Source organism: Microcaecilia unicolor, chromosome 1, assembly GCF_901765095.1.
Source record: "Microcaecilia unicolor chromosome 1, aMicUni1.1, whole genome shotgun sequence".
NCBI classification, from domain to species: domain Eukaryota; kingdom Metazoa; phylum Chordata; class Amphibia; order Gymnophiona; family Siphonopidae; genus Microcaecilia; species Microcaecilia unicolor.
This window is the reverse complement of record NC_044031.1, coordinates 77,954,046-77,975,170: the sequence shown is the minus strand read 5'-3', so window position 1 is coordinate 77,975,170 and position 21,125 is coordinate 77,954,046. Positions and strand designations below refer to the sequence as shown.

The 21,125-nt window shown below is 41.9% G+C and overlaps 1 protein-coding gene across 5 annotated transcripts in view; it reads right to left on the bottom strand.

Moving 5' to 3' along the window:
* The window catches only part of UBE3C (ubiquitin protein ligase E3C), a 362,832-nt gene that overhangs the window by 319,119 nt on the left and 22,588 nt on the right, over positions 1-21,125 (bottom strand). For all 5 annotated transcript variants that reach the window (XM_030198632.1, XM_030198645.1, XM_030198654.1 and 2 more), the window contains exons 3-6: positions 13,564-13,617; positions 10,490-10,564; positions 8,925-9,071; positions 504-619 (exon numbers count right to left, since the gene is read on the bottom strand). In XM_030198632.1, coding sequence (XP_030054492.1) covers positions 504-619; positions 8,925-9,071; positions 10,490-10,564; positions 13,564-13,617 — 392 coding nt within the window. The remainder of the gene's footprint in view (positions 1-503; positions 620-8,924; positions 9,072-10,489; positions 10,565-13,563; positions 13,618-21,125) is intronic.

Sequence of the window (21,125 nt, the reverse complement as noted above, 5' to 3'; positions counted from 1 at the left end):
ACAGATTTGACTCTTTTAGCAATCTCTATCAGAGATTTCTTGGTCTTCAAGGTCTTGCCTAGACTTCAACAGTTCCATACAACAATTTTCTTAATATTTTTGACTGCTGAAATTGGAATCTGGAAATGTTTACATAGCTTTCCATGTCTTCACAAGAGTGAATTATTTTCATTTTCCAATACTCAAAACAACTTCTTACAAAATCCCATAACTGCTGACTATAAACAGAACAATTACAAGCTAAGAAGTTAGACGGGTCAGAGTTTTTGTGAAACAGTGGAATTGTCTTTACTAAAGAAAAAGTGAAGTAATTCAACTTTTTGGCCTTGTTGACAATTTTTTTTAAGTAGTAATAAACCAGAAGCGTGTCCAAATTTTGCACATGCCATACTCATTTTAAAAAAATATTTAACCAGTTAAAATCATAAAATAGTAATTTTCACAAACATTGCTGAAATGTCATGTTTATGTTGATATTACAGCAATAAAATAGAAATATTTACCTGCAACACAGACCCAACAGCCTCTTTATTTGGAACAGGCAAATAAGTTTGTCAGGACCCGTCAGCTGTTTAACAAACTGAGAACTGTGCCTAATCAAATTTTGGCATATCCATATCTGCAAGACCAAAATTTTGTTTTATCAATATATGATGAACAGATAGTGCTACTCTATATTTTAAAAATGGAACTTCATGTTAAACGTTTTTCAAGTCACGTTGTCTTATACAACACTACTACACATAACTGTAGCACTCCACAAAAACATTTTTTACTTGCTTCTGTTCCCTGCTCTGCCACATGAAGTCACAAGCATTCTATAAAAAGTAAGACAATACTCCCAATGGACCTGACCAGTAGACAACAGGGAAACAAAAATTTAAAAATTAATTTCCTTCCAATGTTAAACTTTAGAGTGTATATCAGCACTATGTAGTACCCTATTTGAAAATATCCTATATGAACATAAGAAAAGTGAACAATTACAATACTTCAGTGTAACGGTGCTGCAGAAATTCAACTATTTGATAAAGATTACTAAAGTACTATATATTTTTTGTTATCTTTATAATTGCATATACAGAAGGAAAATCCTCAGAAGCTCCACTGGCACCTAAAATAAGTGCTCAGACTGCATTCAATCATTGACATAAAAATCTTCTGTATGTAAAAAACATTATTAAAAGCATTTCTTTCAAAAATATTCTACACAGAAGTAAAAATCAGTACTCAAAGCCCTTATTATTCAATCCAGACAGTGGCCAGAGTTGCACAATGTCAACACCGCTGCATTAGGGAAACCAAGCATCCTATCCTATATAAAAAAAAACGCACCTCCAACGTTCTGAAGCCGAGAAAGTGAAGCCTTCAAGCCTTGAAGCATTCCTGCAACGCTCCGGAACTACGGCTTGAGAACGTTGGAGGTGCGTTTTATTATATAGGATGTGCTCGGTGCTTTTCTGTAGCAAATGGGGGGAATTTAATATATGCTGATTAAAGTGGAGGAGTGGCTGGAGGGGGTGGCAGGGGAGAGAAGAGCATCAGTGGGTGGCTGGAGGGGGGCAAGGGAATAAGTAGAATCACTGGGTGGCTGGAGGGGGAGCAGGGGAGAGAGGAGAATCGCTGGGTGGCTGGAGGGGGGCAGGGGACAGAGGAGACTCGGTGGGTGGCTAGAGTGGGGGCAGGGGAGAGAAGAGCATCGGTGGGTGGCTGGAGTGGGGCAAGGGAAAAAGTAGAATCGCTGGGTGGCTGGAGGGGGGAGCAGGGGAGAGAGCAGAATCGCTGGGTGGCTGGAGGGGGAACAGAGGAGACACACTCACACCCAGCAGTCTCACTCTCTCTCTGTCACACACACACATTCACTCTCTCTCTCCACACACACACACAGTCAATCTCACACATACTCTCTCAAACATACACACTCCGAGGAAAACCTTGCTAGCGCCCATTTCATTTGTGTCAGAAACGGGCCTGTTTTACTAGTCTCGAATACCAAAGTTTTACTTCTATGTAGAATATTTGTGAAAGAAATGCCAGTTGGATAAAGCTGCATTTCAGTGGTTTGTCCAAGAAAGATCCGAACACAATCCTCCGTCTGGAACCCCATCTGCAAACGAAAGCCAAAATATTTCACAAAGAACTTCACAGAAATGGGTCAATGTCATTTACAGCAAATAGTGGATGGCTAAATCGCTTTAAAAGGCGACACGGGATAACCAAAACCACTATTTCTGGACAGATATGTTCAGCTGATGAGGACACATGCTCATAACCTGCACAGCTTCAGAAGATAATTAGAGATGGTGGCTATACCACAGAACAGGTCTATAACTGGTGAGACTGGACTGTGCTATACAATGTTACCAAACACAATGTTGGCTTGTAACAATGACAATCAGCAAAAGCGAGGCTTCAAGCAAATGAAGGCCAAAGTGACTATTCTCTTATGTGTTAACCAAACAGGAAATCACAAACTGAAGACACTTTGTGTAGGCAAGTTACTGTACATTAATCTTGCTCGTGGAAGGCGGTAGAACTAGAGGACATGAATTGAGGTTGAAGGGGGTCAGACTCAGGAGTAATGTCAGGAAGTATTTTTTCTTGGTTGTCAACTCCTTGGTGCAGATCTGCGATTACCCTGAGGAAGGGCGCCAGTGCCGGGCACAGGAGACACTCGTGGTCAGAATGCAGTTCCCATGCTGCTGCCAGGCAGTGAGAAAGCACACCTCTCCAGAAATCAGGCTTGATGCCTTCATTGCTTTGTAGAGCTTCCTGTGAAAAGCGCTTGTGTCGCTCATAAGTTTGAAAAAAAAAAAAAAAAGTAAAAGCGACACATGGCTTTCATACACATAGCTTGTATGGGTGTATGAAAGCCATAGTAGCATTCACTTCTCTGAACATGCGCAGAGCAGCCATGCTCAGCAATTGGTTGTTCTGCGCATGCTCAGCTGACCGATTGGCTTTAGTCCTACCAAGCTGCTCGCTGTTTTTCTGAGCAGCTCATTTCTGTCTGTTTTTTGGGGGGGCATCACTTGCTATTTCCACCTCGGTAATTTTTTCAGAGGTGGAAAAAGCGATCAGTGCTTTACTGGGACTTTGGTGCATCTGCTTCTGTGTTTTCTAAATTCCTGGGATCTGCAGATTTATCCCGAGGGAGAAAAACGGGGAGGGGGGGGGGGGGGCTTGCCACAGTAGAATTGACCTGTTCTTTTAGTTTTGATACCTTGGGGAGTCATTAGAAATGTCAGTAAGCAAGCCTGCAAAAACCAAAGGAAAATTTGTCTTACCTGATAATTTTCTTTCCTTTCCCAGAGCAATCCAGGACTACTGGGTTAAGTCTGTCGACCAGCAGATGAAGACAGAGAAGAAAAGTAGTTCTTGTGACTTGCCCCTCCTTAAGGATATCATGCAGCCTGAAGTGTTCAGTATTTTGACTAGCCAAGCAGTGGTGATTATGACCATGTTGTCAGTCACCATTTAAAAGTCAAGACCATAAGTCCCACTTAGCCAACAATTTCAGCAATCAAGGAGGCATATACTCTACTAATATGCAGGTGTTTCACTAAATCAGGTGGTATGTGAAACTAAACACACACAAGAAAACAGGATAGAAAACAGGATAAATGGAACCTGTCAAAAAGAGACCAAGAGGAAAGAAAACCACATAGTAGAAATAAACTCATAAATGACACACCGCAGGTTTCTGAACTGGTCTAGTAGGACTAACGGAAAGAAAATTATCAGGCAAGATATAATTTTTTCCTTCCTTAGCGTCCATACCAGATCAGTCCAGGACCATTGGTATGTAGCAAAGCAGTGCCCAAAATGAAGCGTGGGAACAGAATAAGAAAGATACTGCAGTTAGGAAGATGGAAGCAGAACCCTGTAGAATGACAATTATCCAAACGTCGATTATCCAGATGTCCAATTATCCGGACCAAAGATCTTCCACAGGTTCCTGGTTGCTCTGATTGTGATGTTGAGAATGTCAGCAAATGGATATGCAGTGATGCAAATGATTCAGGGTATCAGATCATCATAAGAGATGATGAAATTGTGGTATCAGTACAGGACAAGGAACACGAAGAATCAGAAACTGATGATGATCACCAGGCTGATGCAGGACCCACACATGCAGAAGCCTTTGAATGTTTAAATATAGCAATAGCTTGGCTGGAAAAGCAGGAAGAAAGCAGTGCAATCCAACTCCTTTATCTGAAAAAAAGACTACGTGATCTTGCAGGTGAGAAATGAAAATCGGCCTTGAACCAATTAAAAATATTACTTCCTTTTTTAGTGTGCAGTAGTGTATATATGTACAAGAAATACAGCACTGCACTTTACTTTTAAATACAGTATTTCTGTTTTAATTATAAAAACAGTATTGTATGTACTACAATTACAGAACTGATGTTGTATTTTTTTTCTGCCAACATTGATGAAAATAAAACTAATGTTCAATATGGTATGCTCCGATTGCATTTTCCTTAGAAAATTTGATTATGTCTAATTATCCAGATTTATGATTATCCAGACCACCCTCTGCAAAAGGATAGTCCGATAATCGGTGTCCTACTGTACTTAATATCCAGGGAATATATTCTGATGGAGAAAGTATGTGAAAACCATCTCAGCAACACAGCATGAAAAAGGTATGGCAGAGAGGATGGACCATTAGGTCCTAATTTGAAATCACCCACTAAGCTACTATATTAAGAAACACTGCTCCAGAACCAGCATGGAAGAGAACATGACTAGTTTGTACCCTACAATAGACAGGTATAAGCAAACCTGTCTGGTGGTTGGAGAAGCTACATCTTTGAACATAAAGCTAGAGCTATTTGAACCAGATGCCTGCCATTTTTATTCCATATTGTTTACAGCCATAATTGTGGCTAAGGAAATTACTGGAGTCTACGGTTCCATATCTCTCAAAATTAACTCTAACAGAAGAAAAATGGATAACTTGTCAGTTATTTCACCATATAGAGGAAGAGAAAAAAATTACCTAAAAGGTAAGGCTCTGTCTCAAAAGAATCCCCAAACAAGGAAAAATGTTGCAACCTGCAGCTATTGAGATTGACTTGGGGGGATGCCACTGCCTGCCCAGGATCAGTAGCATACAATCTTGTTACTATTTGGGGAAACAGGTAACTCCACAAAAAATATATTGAGCAGCAAATAGAAGTAATACCACCATGGCAACAAAAACAATTACTATGTTAAAGCTAAACACAGTATACTCGAAATATAAAGTAAAATATAGAATGTATAAAGCCAGCGCTGCTGTTCAAAACACCCAATGCCTAACACTAAGCAATTGGCATTTCGGTCTTCATGACCTGCTTCGGGGGATTTATGAGCAGCTGCTAAACAATTAAATCCATCAGCGAAAGAACACGGTCATGGGAATTAAAACATAGAATACATGGCATGATGGCGTTTTTTCACTGATGGATTTAATTATATTTAACAACTGCTCACAAATCCCCCGAAACAGGTCATGAAGACCAAAACGCCATTTCCTTAATGTAGGCATCGGGTGTTTTGAACAAGCTTCACAACACTGGCTTTACATATCTGGACAAGCTAAGTAGTCACTTTTTTTGCCTTTATCTTTAACTGAATAATTGTTTCTGGTAAAACTAATGCTACAGGAGCTGTTTTGCTGTTTGTGATCTGTTTGAGTTCTTATTTTTTAAAAATGAAAAAAGTTAATTAATACAAACACTGAGGCAAATGATAGATGAAGCTTAAAAGAGCTTAGATAGTCTGATAGTTCACTCTGATAACCTTCTGATGCCTCTGTGTATTTAAATAAAATGTAAATTATAGAATACATAGAGTACACTGTGTTTAGCTTTAACATAGTAATTGTTTTTGTTGCCATGGTGGTATTACTCCTGTTTGGGATTCTACCAGGTACTTATGACCTGGATTGGCCACTGTTGGAAGCAGGAATACTGGGCTAGATGGATCATTGGTCTGACCCAGTACGGCTACTCTTATGTTCTTATTTGAGACCACAGCTGAACGGAGAGCTCAGTTTCGAGAACAGTAATCCATTCAACACTCTTGCATCATTATTCAAATCTAGGACATCGTTTCAGCAGTTCCCTGAAGTATTAAACAGCAATAGTGCAAGCAAGAAGCATTCCATTCTAGCTGACACTATATGGCACTACTGCAGCAACAGTCACTTCTGAACCATATCTGCATCAGCGATGTCCTCTGTAGCACAGTTGAGTTGGCAGCCAGCCCTTTAGCATGGTTGTGACAGCAGACAGCTTTATGGCACTATTTCAGTACTACATAGGTTTAGAGCAAATGACTACATCAATAGCCAGCTCTAGGTTACAGAGGCAGCAACATCCAGATATGTGATACAGTTGCTGTAGTATTCAAGCTTCGCTCACAGCCTTGGTATCATCCAGCTATATGGCCTGGCTGTACTACTACAGAGCTAAATGATGTGGCATCGCCCTGTGCAGCACATTTCAAATCACCTCTAAAGGTGGTACATAATTAGCAGAAAGTTATAGAGCTCAGCAAGACCCTCCAGCTACATAACTCAGTTGCAAAATCTCTCTAGTTGCTACAGGAACGCCACCCAGGCTCTTAGTATATTGTGGCTGATCAGCTAAAGGCCTCAGGGACACCAGCTGGCACAGCTCCTCTGGCAGGCTGTAGGTCACGGCAGCACTGGTCCTTTGGCTGGCTTGGTTATACGACCCAACAATTCATCACCACTCCTCCAGCCACCTGTATGCCACAGCTCTTCTGAGCTCTACTGCACACTTGCCTAGTACTTTTCAGTTTGCTTCCTCAGATATCTGCCTAGCCTTGAAGTGCTTAGCCTTCTGCTCAGCAATTGCTGAGCAGGCATCTGGTTTTTCCCTTATCCTCACAAATTCTGGGGATAAGAAAAGATTTTGCCTTTCCTTTGTCTGTTTCCTTCATTTCTCAAATATATAACTTCCTGTAGCCTGAGTCTAGGCAGGCAAATTTGAAACCTATATGTGGCGTCCACTGGTGAAAATGTGCCATGTAAGTGGCTGCTGAAGCTATGTAGTTGACAGCTGCTAATGTTGTGCCATGCAATTGTCATTTGGTGAAGCTAAAACATGCATTAGACCTCCACTGCTGAAACTGTGCCATGTATCTGGCACAAAATGTTGTGCCATGAAGCCGTTATTTGGTGAAGCATGCATTAGACTTCTACAGACAAAGCTGTGCCACGCAGTGGTCACTGCTGCTGAAGTTATACCATGCATATCTGTTATACCATGCATATGTACTGTTGCCACTAAGGCAGCACTAAGCAAATGAATGATGCAGTTATGGTATACTGATGGCTGGAGGCCTACCAAGCACGAGGCTGTACAGCTGAAAAACTGTACCATGCAGCTTGCCGCTGATGTTTATCATGCAGCTGGCTACCACTGCAGCCACATGATGAAGGTGGCTGATGCCCAAGCTGCATGATGCTGCTGACTGATGCTGAAGGGGAAAATTGAGCCCTGCGGTTAGATGATTCTGAGGCTATAACATGGAGCTGTGAAGCCATAGTAGGCACCTGATTGGCACTGAAACTCTGTCTTACAGGTGACGCAACCTGTGTCAATATATCACTGATGAGGGAATACCTCGTAGGTGTATACTGCAGCCTCACTACAGCTGCATGAATGCATGTAGCCCAATCAGTTGGCCACTTAAGCCATGATATAGAACTACAGTATGTATGCAGTTGTGCCACGCAGGAACAAGACTAAATGAGGGCTATGTATTCATCCAAAGCTAAACTACCCCCACTTCAGAATGAATGACATCTGAAAAAAAGCCCAACCCCTAGAAAAAGGAATTACAGTGGAGGATGTGAACTACAGTGGAAAAGATCAGTGGTGTTCCTAGCTTGTTGGCTAGACACGTCACTCCCCTGAAGCATGTCACATCCCGCACCTTTCCTCCTAGCACGCGGAGCAGGTGTGTGGCTGTCGGCTCTGCCGGTCCCCTGTCTTGGAACAGAGGGGGCAGGGGACCGGCAGAATCGACAGCTGTGCACCTGCTCCACACACCCGTTTGCTGCCTGCACCTGGGGCAGACTGCCCCCACCGCCCCACCCTTAGTACGCTACTGGAAAAGATTATATATGGCAACTTCAAAATGTAAGAGAAAGTAGACTTGCCTTCCCCAGGAGAATCTTTTATTTTATTTTTATTAACAGTTCAATTACTTACTCATAACCCACTAAGCTTCAGGAGTTTCTAGACTTACTTAAATGCTCTCAAAATACCCTTTTGTGACCAGAATTTCTTATGACCATTGCACCATACATGATCTGGAAGTGCTTAATTCAAATTCTGATTAGAATATGAATGCAGGACTGTCTCTTGATATCACCACTGGAAGTGGATGCTCATATGAATACCTTCCTCCTTGTGTGTGTACCATCAAGCTGAAGGCTAAACTGTGCTGGCACCAAAAAGCCTGCCTTGACAGAGCTTTCAGAGAGCTGTTCCATCCCAGCCTTATGTAATGACATCACTGACTTGCATGCCTGACTTGATTTTATCAACTGGAAAAAAGGAAGCTCATACATGTGAAGAAAAATTAAAGAATTTGGTTACTGTTACAGGAGGACACTTCAAACAAAACTAAAAAGTGAGGTGATACATAAGTGCAGTGGTGTCTGACTAATCTTCCATAAATGTTCTCAACTGAGTAAAGTTCCCCCCCCCCGCCCCACACTCTCCTCCCAAAGAGCATCATAAGATAGAATCACCCATTTATCAGAGTTTGCCATCCTGCTCGTCTTTAGAGAACCTTTCCAGCAAAAAAAGAAAAAAAAAAAAAGGGGGGGGGGGAAACAAATGAATTAAACATCAGAAAGAATTAACTAGACTAAAACATTCTGAAATACTTACTAGGCGCTTAGAATCCTCATTCTGTCTGTAAAAAAACAGTAGCTGTCGTACTAAAAGGGTCAAGTTAGTTCCACCAGTAAGAGAGACATTTCCTCCAGACTGTGCCAAGTTAATACAGCGATCAAATTCACTTCTTTGTATGGAGTACTTAAAATTGCAAAGAACAAAAAAAGGTATTACAATTGAATCCAAATACAATGACATGCTTTTTCATTGAAAAACAAAACCTGACAACACACAAATTTATTTTATGAAAATAAATACAACAAACTTACCTATGAAAGTAAATCATACAAACTGGAATTAGAAGCAAGCTTTTGTACTATCTACTGATTACATTATTTACTGTAAAAAAAATGTGAGCTACCTAGGTTTGACATTTACACCTTCCTTACTAAGGATTTGGAGACTTTATTTTTCCATTTTTAAAACAAGTCTATCATTGTTATTTTTCTAACTTTTATACATGCTGTTCATACAGCGAAGTTACTTACCTGTAGAAGGTGTTCTCCAAGGACAGGACATACATTTTCACATGTGGGTGACATCACCAACAGAGCAGCCGAGCGTTCCAATGTTTCTAGAAGACTTTGGAAGGTTCCCATGTGCAAATACCTTTCTGCCTGCCTCACGCGGGAACCACAGCTGGATAAAAGCATAAAGAACACAACTCCAAGGGGAGGTGGGGTGGTATGTGAGAATGTATGCCGAAGAGCACCTACTACAGGTAAGTAACTTTGCTTTCTCTGAAAACAAGCAGGACATCACCTTCTCACATGTGAGAATCTCTAGCTACCAAGCTCACCAAAATCAATAGTCAACAGGGCCTTGCAATAGCAAGGCCAATAAGAATCAACTACACTAGCAACAAAAACAGACCTGTTGTGAAGATGCAGTCTGGAACAGAAAAGAATGGGCCTAGGAGAGTGGAGCTGCATTCTAGACACCAAACAAATTCCGTCTGACCAAACCAGGCATTGTGCTGGGTATTCTGCTCAAGACAGTAGTGAGATGTAAATGTGTGGACTAAAGACCACTTTGCAGCTCTACAGATCTCTATGGAGGCTGATCTCAAAAAAAGTACATTTTTTAAGTAGTTTTTCCACTCCCTGACAAACATCAATTCCCAATGGATATTGATGCTACAAAACAAGCTATTTTAACACAAACCACAAAACAAAACTTTTCCTTGCCCACCAGATTCAGCTGCAAATCCAAGAACATGAATCTCCTCCTCAGGTTTTCTCTAGTACACTTGCTTATTTGGCAGCTAGCCATTAGATTGAATTACTTATTGATCTAAGATAGCAATCTGATAATATGGTTTTTTCGAAAACTGTTTAAGTGTGGGATACAAGTGTTATGTATTATTATTACTGATCACCATACTTCTACCTGTGTTTGTAAGGTAAATGATACACTGTAATATACAATATGTATGCATTTAATTTTCTTTTCTATTTCAGGATTCTTTGCAATTTGCAGAACATAAGGATTAAAACTCACATATAGCATCATCTTTAGATAAAGACCCTGCTCATACGAGTAAATAGGAAAATACCTACTTGCCGTTTTCTGTCCTTGTAACCTCGGATATAAGACTGAATAATTATTGCATTTTTTAACCGTTTCCTTTCTTCCTATAAGAGAAGGGGGGGAAGACAAAAACTTAAGATACAAAATAATGTGTAGTATACATATATTAAAATAATACACATATATATCATTAAAAAACTAAAAATGGAGAAAGGCTAAATTGAACTTTGAGAAATTTTTCTAATTTAGTAAACTAATCAGAAACCTATTTTTCAAATGTTCTGAAAACATACATAAACATTCGGCTACAATATATACGTTAAAGCTCTATACTGGACAATAAACATTTATGAAAAACCTGTCCTTAGGGACCACAGTTATGAATACATGCCTACAATTTTCAAGATTATAATAGCAATAACAGTCAAAATGTACTAAATGTATGGCAATATTTAAGTTCTTATGTCCACCAGAGAAGGGTGTGAGCCAACTCAAAGTGGGACATGAGTGACATCCATTAGGTTTCCCTTGGCTTGAGACCACTGGCAAGCTAAGGTCCACTGGGCTGTTCTCAAATGGAGCTGTATCATGGGAATGATATGTACTGTGAAGCCCATCAGTCTCAACATCTGCCGAGCTGAAACCTTCTGGCTGCTGCAGATCTGCGAGGCAAACGCTACCAAGGTATCTGCTCTCGATAGAGGAAGGCCTGAGCCTGCACTGTCTAGCAGGGTTCCTATGTACTTCAATTATCGTACTGGATAGATGGGACTTGGGATAATTTATGATAAACCCCAGTAGCTCTAGCACCTGAATAGTCAGCCGCATTGACTTGATTGCCCCCTCCAGAGATGTGTTCTTGACTAGCCAATCATCCAAGTAAGGAAACACGTACAGTCCCATTCTGTGTAGATATACTGTGACTACCGCCAGGCAGACACTAGGCCAAATGGCAGAACGTGATACTGAGACACCTCCTATAACTGGGAAGTATTGAAATATGGGTATAGGCGTTCTTTGAAGACCAGGAAGCATAGCCAATCATTTTCCTGAATAAAAGGAAACAGGGTGCCCAGCAAAATCATCCTTAACTTTTCTTTCACCAGAAATTTGTTCAGGGCCCTTAGGTCTAGGACGACCCAGAACCCTCCCCCCCCCCTCCATTTTCTTAATCAAAGTGCCTGGAGTAGAATCACTGCCCCTCCTTTCCTTGGTGGTACAGGATTGACCACTTGGGCCTGCAGAAGGGCGGAGATTTCCTGTACAAGTACTTCCTTGTGCTGAGAACCGATGTAAGATGCTCTCAGTGGGCAATCCGGAGGTCACTGACACCAACTTAGAGCATACCTGTGAAAGAGTATTTGAAGCACTCATTGGTTAGAGGTTATAAGGGTCCAGTTGTGGTGGTAAAAAAATGAGCCTCCCTCCAAACCGTGGGTTATCCAGAACAGATACCCTCTGCCCAGCTATGCTCTGCTGGAGCCAGTCAAAAGCCTGTGTCCTGCTTTGACTGAGGAGCCGGCTAGGACTTCTGGGGACGGGGCTAGCAAGGCCTGGGACGGGGGCCCTGAATTGCCTGCATAGACCGAGCAGAAGGCTGGTACCTACACCTCAGAGTAATCTACTACTCCGAGGTCCTAACCTACGCCTCTGCCCAGTCGAAAATCTTTTTGTTGAATAAGATACAGATGGAGGTTACCGTGAGAGAGTGTGGATAGTATCACGTTTGCTTTTTAATGAGATCAGCGCCCTTTTCCACTTTCTCGCCAAATAAGTTGTCCCTTCAGCAGTGCACATCTGCCAACCTCTCCTGAACAGCCTGTTCCAGGTCAGAGACACTCAGCCATGAGTCCGTACATCCCCACTCCCATTACAGAGAGTCTGGACGCAATATCAAAAGTGTTGTAAGCACCCCCTAGCCAAATAATGCAGACAATCCATCTGCTTCTTGGCCAGCTGGCGAAGCTCTGCAGCCTGCTTCACAGGGAAAGAAAGAATCAACCAGATTAAGTGTACTAGCCTCTCGCCCAGGAGGCGCACAAGGCATGAGACCAAGAGCCCTTAGGTCACCTGAGCGCAGATTTGACTACCAAAGAGTGGTGAGGCAACTGGGCCCTCTTGAATCCGAAAGCCTTCTGGATACGATGCTGCGCATCCATGCTCTTGGGTGCTACCTGCACTGAGAGGGGAGATTCCCAGTTCCTCAGCAGTACATCCTTAAGGATAGGGTGCAATGGCACAGGGACCCCTTCCTTAGGAGGAGACTTATAGCCCAAGACAGATATCTCTGTCCTGGGTTCCTCCTCCATCAAAAACTTAAATGAGATAGCCACAGCCATCTTCCTGACAAAACCAGCAAAAGAGAGCACCACTAGAGGAGATTTTTGTCTCTTTTGAGGAGATGAGGGATCAAATGGGATACCATATGACTTCCTCCAATAAATAATGTGGATCTTCATCTGATACCCATGGGCAATTCCAGACTCCTCTTCCTGCTCAGAATCAGGAAACTGAGTCTGCACCGGCCCTGATCCGAGTGGAATGACATTCACGAGGTGCAGCCCTTCTCTCAGACTCCAGGGAAGCTTCCTTCCCCGTTATCAGAGGAGGTACTGCCTGCTCAGGCCTCAGCTCAGACACCCTGTGAGTCTATGTGGCCTGTATATTTTAAAAACTGAGGTCAAATAGTAGAAGCAGTGGATTGCAATGCTGTACGAAATCATTAACAAACTTTTAAAGCAGATTGAAAGGGAGCTGGTAGCCAATGAAGATCTGCTAAGATGGGTGAAATGTGGTCCCTATGTTGTGCCCTTCTCAGTCCAGCTGCTGCATTCTGAAGTAGCTGCAGCAATTTAAGAAGCCCAAGAGTGTTTTGCAGTAATCTAATGAGTAGAGAGAGAGATCTAAACAAAGTAATGGCTTGAAGGTCACCTGAGCATCTTAAGCTAAATAATTAACCACAGAGAAAATAATGTCCAAAAGAAAAGATGTATTTATTATACATTCTCAACAAAGATAAAATTGTACAATTAGATCAATCTTTAACAGTTTACCAATGGATTTAGTGAACCATCTTTAATACGGGAAACAAAAATTACTTTACCTCTCTTTTTCGTCTCTCTTCTTGTGTACGATGTAGAAGTGAAGCCTTTTCTTCCTGTACAAAAATAAAGAAGATCTACCATAAATTCATAAGCCCAAAACTTCTACAGATATTGATAAAACATCTGAAAGGCAAAATATTAAATATTAAAAGAAACAAGAAATATTCTTTCATACCACCTTTCAGAACTAAATTTGACCCATCCAAACCAATGTACACAATTGCAATATATATAGCAGTACAAATTATTACATACAAAAATTAACAATATAAATACAACTTATTAAAAACAACTGACAAAGCAGTGTACAGCAATACAACAGCTAAATGAAGCTAATGAAAAGTATATATGTATCATAATGTGTTAAATGTCTACACTGGGGAAATTTGAGACACCACTCCTAATCTTTTTTTTATTTTTATTTTTTAACAAAGTCAGGTGACTGGCCAACCTGCCAGACTTGGGTAGGGGGCATTATCTCCTGTGATTTTGGAAAGAAAAATAAATAGCCCTGAAAGCAAAGACTGAGCACTGTCTTTTCCCCAAAGGAAGAAGAAATGGTTGTAGGAACTCAAGGGCTCAGGTAGGATATGAGATGCTTAATGGCTAGCAGGTTCACCCACTTGGAGTGCTGCTATCCCCATAAGCCAGCTAAGGTCTCATCAAGCTACAATCTTAAACAAGGGGAGGGGGGGGGAGGAAGAGCTAATATTCAAGAGATCATGACTGAGAGTTATCAGCTTGCAGAATCCAGTTCCAGAGAAGCCCAGGACAGAAATAAGTACCCAGGGTTCCTGCAGTCTGAAAAGAAAGTCTCAGTGTATTTAGTGGGACCTGTATCCCAGGTGCATCAAAGACAACCCAGTGCGTTACTGGAACAGACCCGTCTCCCTGGTGCATCCCTCACCAACCAGTCTAAGTTATGAGGTTTGTTTTTTACACATCTTCCAAATATTTTAATATTTCCCCTCTTGGGGAAAAGAGCAAATATTCCCCAGTCCTATGTCCCCCCCAAAGATCTACTTCATAATACTTTTGAGGTTTAAAGGCATCTGGGATTCTAAATGAAATATCCAGTGCATTATACACTGGAGGTGCCTGTTTGAAATTATGGGTTTTTACAACTTTATTGAATGAAACGGACCTCGGGGTGATTGTGTCTTGTGGATCTCAAGGTGGCAAAACAAATGTGCCAAGGCCAGAAGGCTACTTTGCTGCACTGAGGGGGTCATAACCAGCAGACGAGAGGAAGTGATAATGCCCCTGTATAATTTGTTAGCGAGACTGCATTTAAGTACTGTGCTCAGTTTTGGAGGCTGTATCTTGCCAAGGACATTAACAAAAAAAACAAAAAACAAAAAAAAAAGACTTGAAGCCATTCAGAGGAAAGTGACCAAGGCAGGAGCTCAGTAACTCTTGACATTTTACCTTGACCAATCACCCTCAGATCCCTCTTTTGTGATGGGGAAGTGTAGTGTGGCAATTCCTCTTCTGGCTAAAATCACCAAGACTTTCGTTGCTGAATTGTTATCTGAACATTTAATATATCATAACTGTTTAAACAATATGTAACTCAGCTTCCATCCAATCCATAGTACGGAATCTTTGTTGTTTGCACTTGTATCAAATGCTAGAACTTTGTTTTCTAAACGTTAACAGCTTAATTTTATTACAATTTGATTTAACAGCTACTTTTGACTTTATTGAACGGGTTTCTTTGGCATTTCAGAATCTGTCCTTAAATGGGTTCCAGAGTTTTTTGGTAATTGACATTATAAAGTGAAAATGAATAATAAGAAAGTTGGATTTCCCCTTGTGGAGTTCCTCAGGGCTTTCCGCTTTCTCCCATCTTATTCAATGACTGTATGGCTTCTTTAGAGTCACGGTTTACTTTATTTAGGGCAAACCTTTATTCATATGCGAACATGCTGCTGTTATTAAGTGTAGATAAGGTTTGGAGCACCACTGTAATCAATATATCTGGTTATATCTCCTTAATTGAAAATAAAAGCAAAGCTTATAGTTTCTAATTAAATAGAGACAAAACCCAACTCCTTCGTCGTCAAGACCAACAGATTCTTGAAATTACTACATTACTGAACATACTTATAAAACACGACATGATCTTAGTTACCACACTTTCATTAGAACCGCAAAGCTAAGTTAGTTACCTGTAGCAGATGTTCTCTGAGGACAGCAGGTATATATTCTCACACATGGGTGGCGTGATCCGCGGAGCCCTGTGCAGACACTACCAAGTACACTTACTTTAAATCTTTGAGGCACTGTCCCCACCACCCATGTGTGGGTGCCTTCCTGCCCAATAAGCGAGCATGGGACTAGCAGTACAGTGTTAAAGCTAAGGAGACAACTCCAAGGGGAAGCAGGAGGGATGAGAGAATATATGCCTGCTGTCCTCAGAGAACACCTGCTTTCCGACAAGCAGGCATAATATTCTCACATATGGGACTCACTAGCTACCAGGCTCACAGGACAGATGCATTTTTGTAACTAAGTAGATAGTGAGCCTGGTGGAATAATAGGCTGGAGGGTGGAGTTGGATTTTAAACAATAAAAAGATTCTGCAGAACTGCTTTTCCAAATCGGCTATCCTGCTTGCAGCACTGCTCCAGACAGTAGTAAGTAGTGAAGGTATGAATAGAAAACCAAGTAGCTGCATTGCAAAAGTTTTGAATAGAGACAAAACAGAAATGGGCTACAAAAGCCACCATGGCTCTCACATTATGAGTAGTGACCCGGCCAAGGATGGTCAGCGCAGACTGAGTATACTTATAGGAGATACAATCAGCCAACCAAATAGAGATTGCATGCTGGGTGATGGGAACTCCCAACCAGTTAGGATCAAAGGATACAAAAAGCTGTAAGGATTTCCGATGCGGTTTTGTTCGTTCTAGACAGTATGCTAGAGCATGCTTGCAGTTTAACGTATGCAGTGCTGCTTCTCCAGAATGAGAATGTAGCTTAAGTAGAAGACTGGTAGTGCAATGGACTGGTTGAGATGGAACTCCGAAACCACCTTTGGGAGGAATTTTGGATGGTTTGGAGTACAAGCCTGTCGTGGTAGAACCTGGTGTAAGGTGGATCTGCAACAAGGGACTGAAGCTCACCAACTCTTCTGGCAGAAGTAAGAGCTATTAAGAACAGTACTTTATACATGAGGAACTTCAGAGAACAGGAAAGAAGAGGTCTGAACTGAAGTTTTATAAGAACAGTGAGGAAGACATTGAGATCCCATGCCAAAAGAGGTGGTTTGAAAGGAGGTTTGGTGTGAAATAAACCCGTCGTGAATTTATCAATCAAGAAATGAACTGAATTTGGCTTATTATCAATTTTAGTATGAAAAGCACTGATGGCATTCAAATGTTCTCTTACAGAGTTAGTTTTTGAGTCCAGAATGTGAAAGATGAAGGAGGTACTCCATAAGGTTAGGTAGAGAGCAAGTAGTAGGGTCAAGCGACTTAGTTGAACATCAGAGAGAGAATCGTTTCCACTTTTTAAAAAGTGGCAACATTTTCTTGTGGAAGGTTTTCTGGAAGCAAGAAGTATTATAGAGACTTTGTCAGGAAAAGTTCAATGAACACAGATATGTCATCAGGTTCCAAGCTGTTAGGGCCAGAGAGCAAGGGTCTGGATGAAGGAGGGATCCCTCATTCTGTGCTATGAGGATTGGAAAAAGGATCCAACCTGAACGGTTCCCTTGACAGCAACTCTAGGAGAAAGGGGAATCAGTTTTGACCAGGCCAGAAAGGAGCAATTAGAATCATGGTCCCTTGGTCTCTGTATAGTTTGAGAAGAGTTTTCCCTATAAGAGGCAGTGGGGGAACGAGTATAGCAGATCCTTCCCCCATTGGAATAAGAAGGCATCTGAGGCTATGCAGCTGGGAACATGGAGTCTGGAACAGAAGAAGGGAAGCTTGCTATTCTGAGGAGAAGCGAGCAACCGAAGTGCTGAGAGACCACTCGTGAGGTTGAAGGACTCTGTTGAGTTTGTCTGCTATAGCATTTTGTTTTCTGGCCAGATAAACAGCTCTTATAAAAGATATTTCGAGAAGCCACCCAAAACCAGATATGGATTGCGTGGCGACAGAGGAGGTAAGATCCAGTTCTTCCCCATTTGTTCAAGTAATACATCACTATTTGATTGTGCAAACTAGTATAACCTGATTGAGACTATGATTCTGGAAGGTTTTGAAAGCATTACAAACAGCTCACAATTCCAGGAGATTGATATGACGACATTGCTCTCGTGGAGAACAAGAACCCTGCATATGGAGACCATCAAGAGGAGTTCCCCAACCCATCATGGAAGCATCTATGGTGAGAACCTTGTGATGTGGAGGGGGTTGGAACAGAAGGCCTCAGGTCAGATTGTTGGATATGGCAGAGCTGTGGAGTTATTTGGATTCAAGCGGCTAGTAATCCCGTGGCTTGGGACCATTGAGAGAAGAGTATCCACTGAGGAATTCAAGAGTAAAGTAGAGCCAATGGAGTCACATGGACTGCTGAAGTCATGTGACCAAAGAGGTGGAGCATTTGATGAGCAGATATGAGTCGACTGGGATACCCGAGTGGCGAGATGTAGTATATTGTTTACCCTTGGTTGAGGAAGGAATGTCCAATCTTGAGTTGTGTCGAGGAGTACCCCTATGAATACTAAAGTCTATACCAGCTGAAGATATGATTTGGGATAGTTGATGACAAATCCGAGGCATTCTAAGCATCATATCATAGACTGAATGGAAGTGCTGGTGGACCCCTGAGAGGCTGATTTAATTAGCCAATTGTGTAGGTATGGGAAGACGTGGATGCCCCACCTGCAAAGTATTGCAGCTACTACTACTACTAGGTATTTCATGAAGACTCAAGGAGCAGAGGCCAAACCAAACAGTAAGACCTTGTACTAATAGTGTAGGACTCCACAGCAGAAGAGGAGGAATTTTCTATGTGCAGGGAGAATAGATATAGAGGTATATGCCTCCTTGAGATCTACAGAGCAAAGCCAATTGTTCAGTTGTATCATGGGAAGTAGTGACCCCCAGGGATACCATATGAAACTGAGGAGAAACTTGTTTAGGTCTCGTACATCGAAATTGGACGTACTCCTCCTGTCTTTTTCGGAATAAGAAAATATCTGGAATTGAACCCTCGACCCCAACTCATTTGGAGGGAGCTGAAATGAGACTCTTGGTGGATGATTGGGGGGAGGGGTCTTTCGCCAACACAGAGTGTAGCCATGTTGAATGGTATGTAGGATTTATGAGAAGTCATCTCTGTTGGAAGAGAATGAGTCTCCCTCTGCCAGGTAGGTCATTTGGCAAGGACAACTGTACTGTGGCAATGCTCTCTAGGAAAAGGTAAAAGTTTTGTTGTTGTTGTTTAGATTGAGAGGATGTCTGGGATTTTTGTCCCCGCTGCTGTCTTGGACATGAGCGTTGGGGTGTAGATCATTGGGTTGGAAGAGGCATAAGGGTGTAACAATGCTTATACATATATAGAAGCTTTTGGAATTCTTCTTGTTTGTCAGAGGGAATAAATTCTGCAAAGGACAGTGTATTAGAGATTTTAAGTAAATGGTGGAATACAGTGATAATCCAAAATGTGATTGGTTAGCATTGATGCTTGAGAAGTTTTTCTGCCAAAAAGAGTCTGATGTTCTCACTAATCTGCCTGGAGAAGCAGAAGCATGAGATCTGGCACTGCGAGTGTGTTTCAAAGCAGACTACAACTAAAGAATGATGTGGTAATTGTGTTTTCTCAAACTATGCACATTTTTGTATTCTACACATTGTGTCTTTGGGGCAATATGGCCTGTCAGAGGGGTCTCCCAGATTTTTAGTAAAGTACTTTTCATAATAGAACAGACACGAACGGTAATACTCTCTCTTGGTGGAGAGTTATAATCTAGAACTTCAAAAAGTTCTGAACGAGGTTCTTCCTCCGTTTCTAGTTTAAAAGTTATAGCTTAAGCCATCTCACGAACAAAGCCTGGAAAAGATATACTTTCTGGGGGAGATTTATGCCTCTGAAGTGGCGGAGAAGGATCAGAAAGAATGCCATAGAACTCCTCATCTGAGATGTCCTGTGGGTTGGTCTAACTCTTCAAAGTACTGCTCATGAGGAGTACGAGGAAGAGAGTGTCTGCTAGAATGTCAGCTTTACATTGAGTGCATCAAGGCAGACAAGCTTCTGAAGTTGGAGAAAGCTCTTCTGCTAATGACGACGTAAGTGATTGGGTAATGGCTGCCCCCAACGGTTGACATCAAGCCCGTGTGCGGGACCTCTCCTGTGACTGTATCTCCAATGTATCCAAGGGGTGGGCAGAGGCTAGTGCCAGCACCCTGTAAGCCTAAATAGACTGCTATTGCAGTAGCCCTGAAAGCGCTTCTTTGAGCATAGCCCGGATTACCTCATGAAGGGTAGGCGTCCGTACCAGCTGAGAAAGAAATGACGCAGCCTGAGAGATAGGCTGTGCATGTGTAGGAAATTTGGAAGACCTTGAAGGCTCTCAATGTGATAAAAGCTGGAGAGAAGGAGAGCGGTCACTGCAGCGTGGATGCTTCCCGTGCATCAAGAACATCGATGCTGGGGAGTTATGGGGCAAGTGTCTGGAGGGAGAACGATGGTGATACTTCTTAGGCTTTTTGAACTGTAGGTCCTTCAATGCATGCAGCACTAATGACGAGGAAGTACAGTCCTGATGTGATCTCAGCAATGAGTCTGACGTAGCGCCTTCTTGATGCTGAATGGGTGCACCTGATGTCAATGCAGGTTCCGCATTGAATACCAAGTTTCCTGCCATGCTCAAGGTGGATGCAGAACCAAAACGTTTTTCACAATGGAGTCTGCGAGCTTTAAGGGACTTCTCCTGCATACACTGGCTGAGGTTACAGCGAATGTCTTGGTGGTCTGGACTTAGGCACTGAACACACCAATTAAGGTTGTCTTTGCCTGAAAGTCCTATTGCATCGAGTACACTTCTTAAAGCCACTTGGCACCCTCGATGACATGGAGGAAAAACAGCCAACATAAGGTCAAAAGGCTCTATGGCCCGGAGAGCTTGAGTAATTCTGTACAGAAAAAGATCAATGCTTCATGGGTAGGAAAAAGGGCTCAGAGGCTCCTTGGGCCGAAAATCAAAAAGAGAATAAATTTAAAAAATGAGCAAACTAGATAAATTATGAAAGAAAAAGATAGAAGACTAAGAAGAAATATATCCCTAAAAGGGAAGGCACCAAAAAGGCAAAGGTTTTTCACACTGAGAAGAGACTGAAAATATCTCTCTGCTCCACAGAAAAAAAAAAAAAAAAGAAAGACTGCTGATCCCACGCCCACGAGGTGAGAGCACTGCCTCAAAGATTTAAAGTGACAGTGCACTTAGAGTCCGCACCAGACTCTGTGAATCATGTCACCCATAAGTGAGAATATCATGCCTGCCTGTCCTCGCAGAAGTGCATAATGCTGTGAAAACCATTTTTGAAACAGACAACTTTGTCACATCCGTCCATTGTTTTTGTCAAGATCACGTTGCCATTTTAGTTCA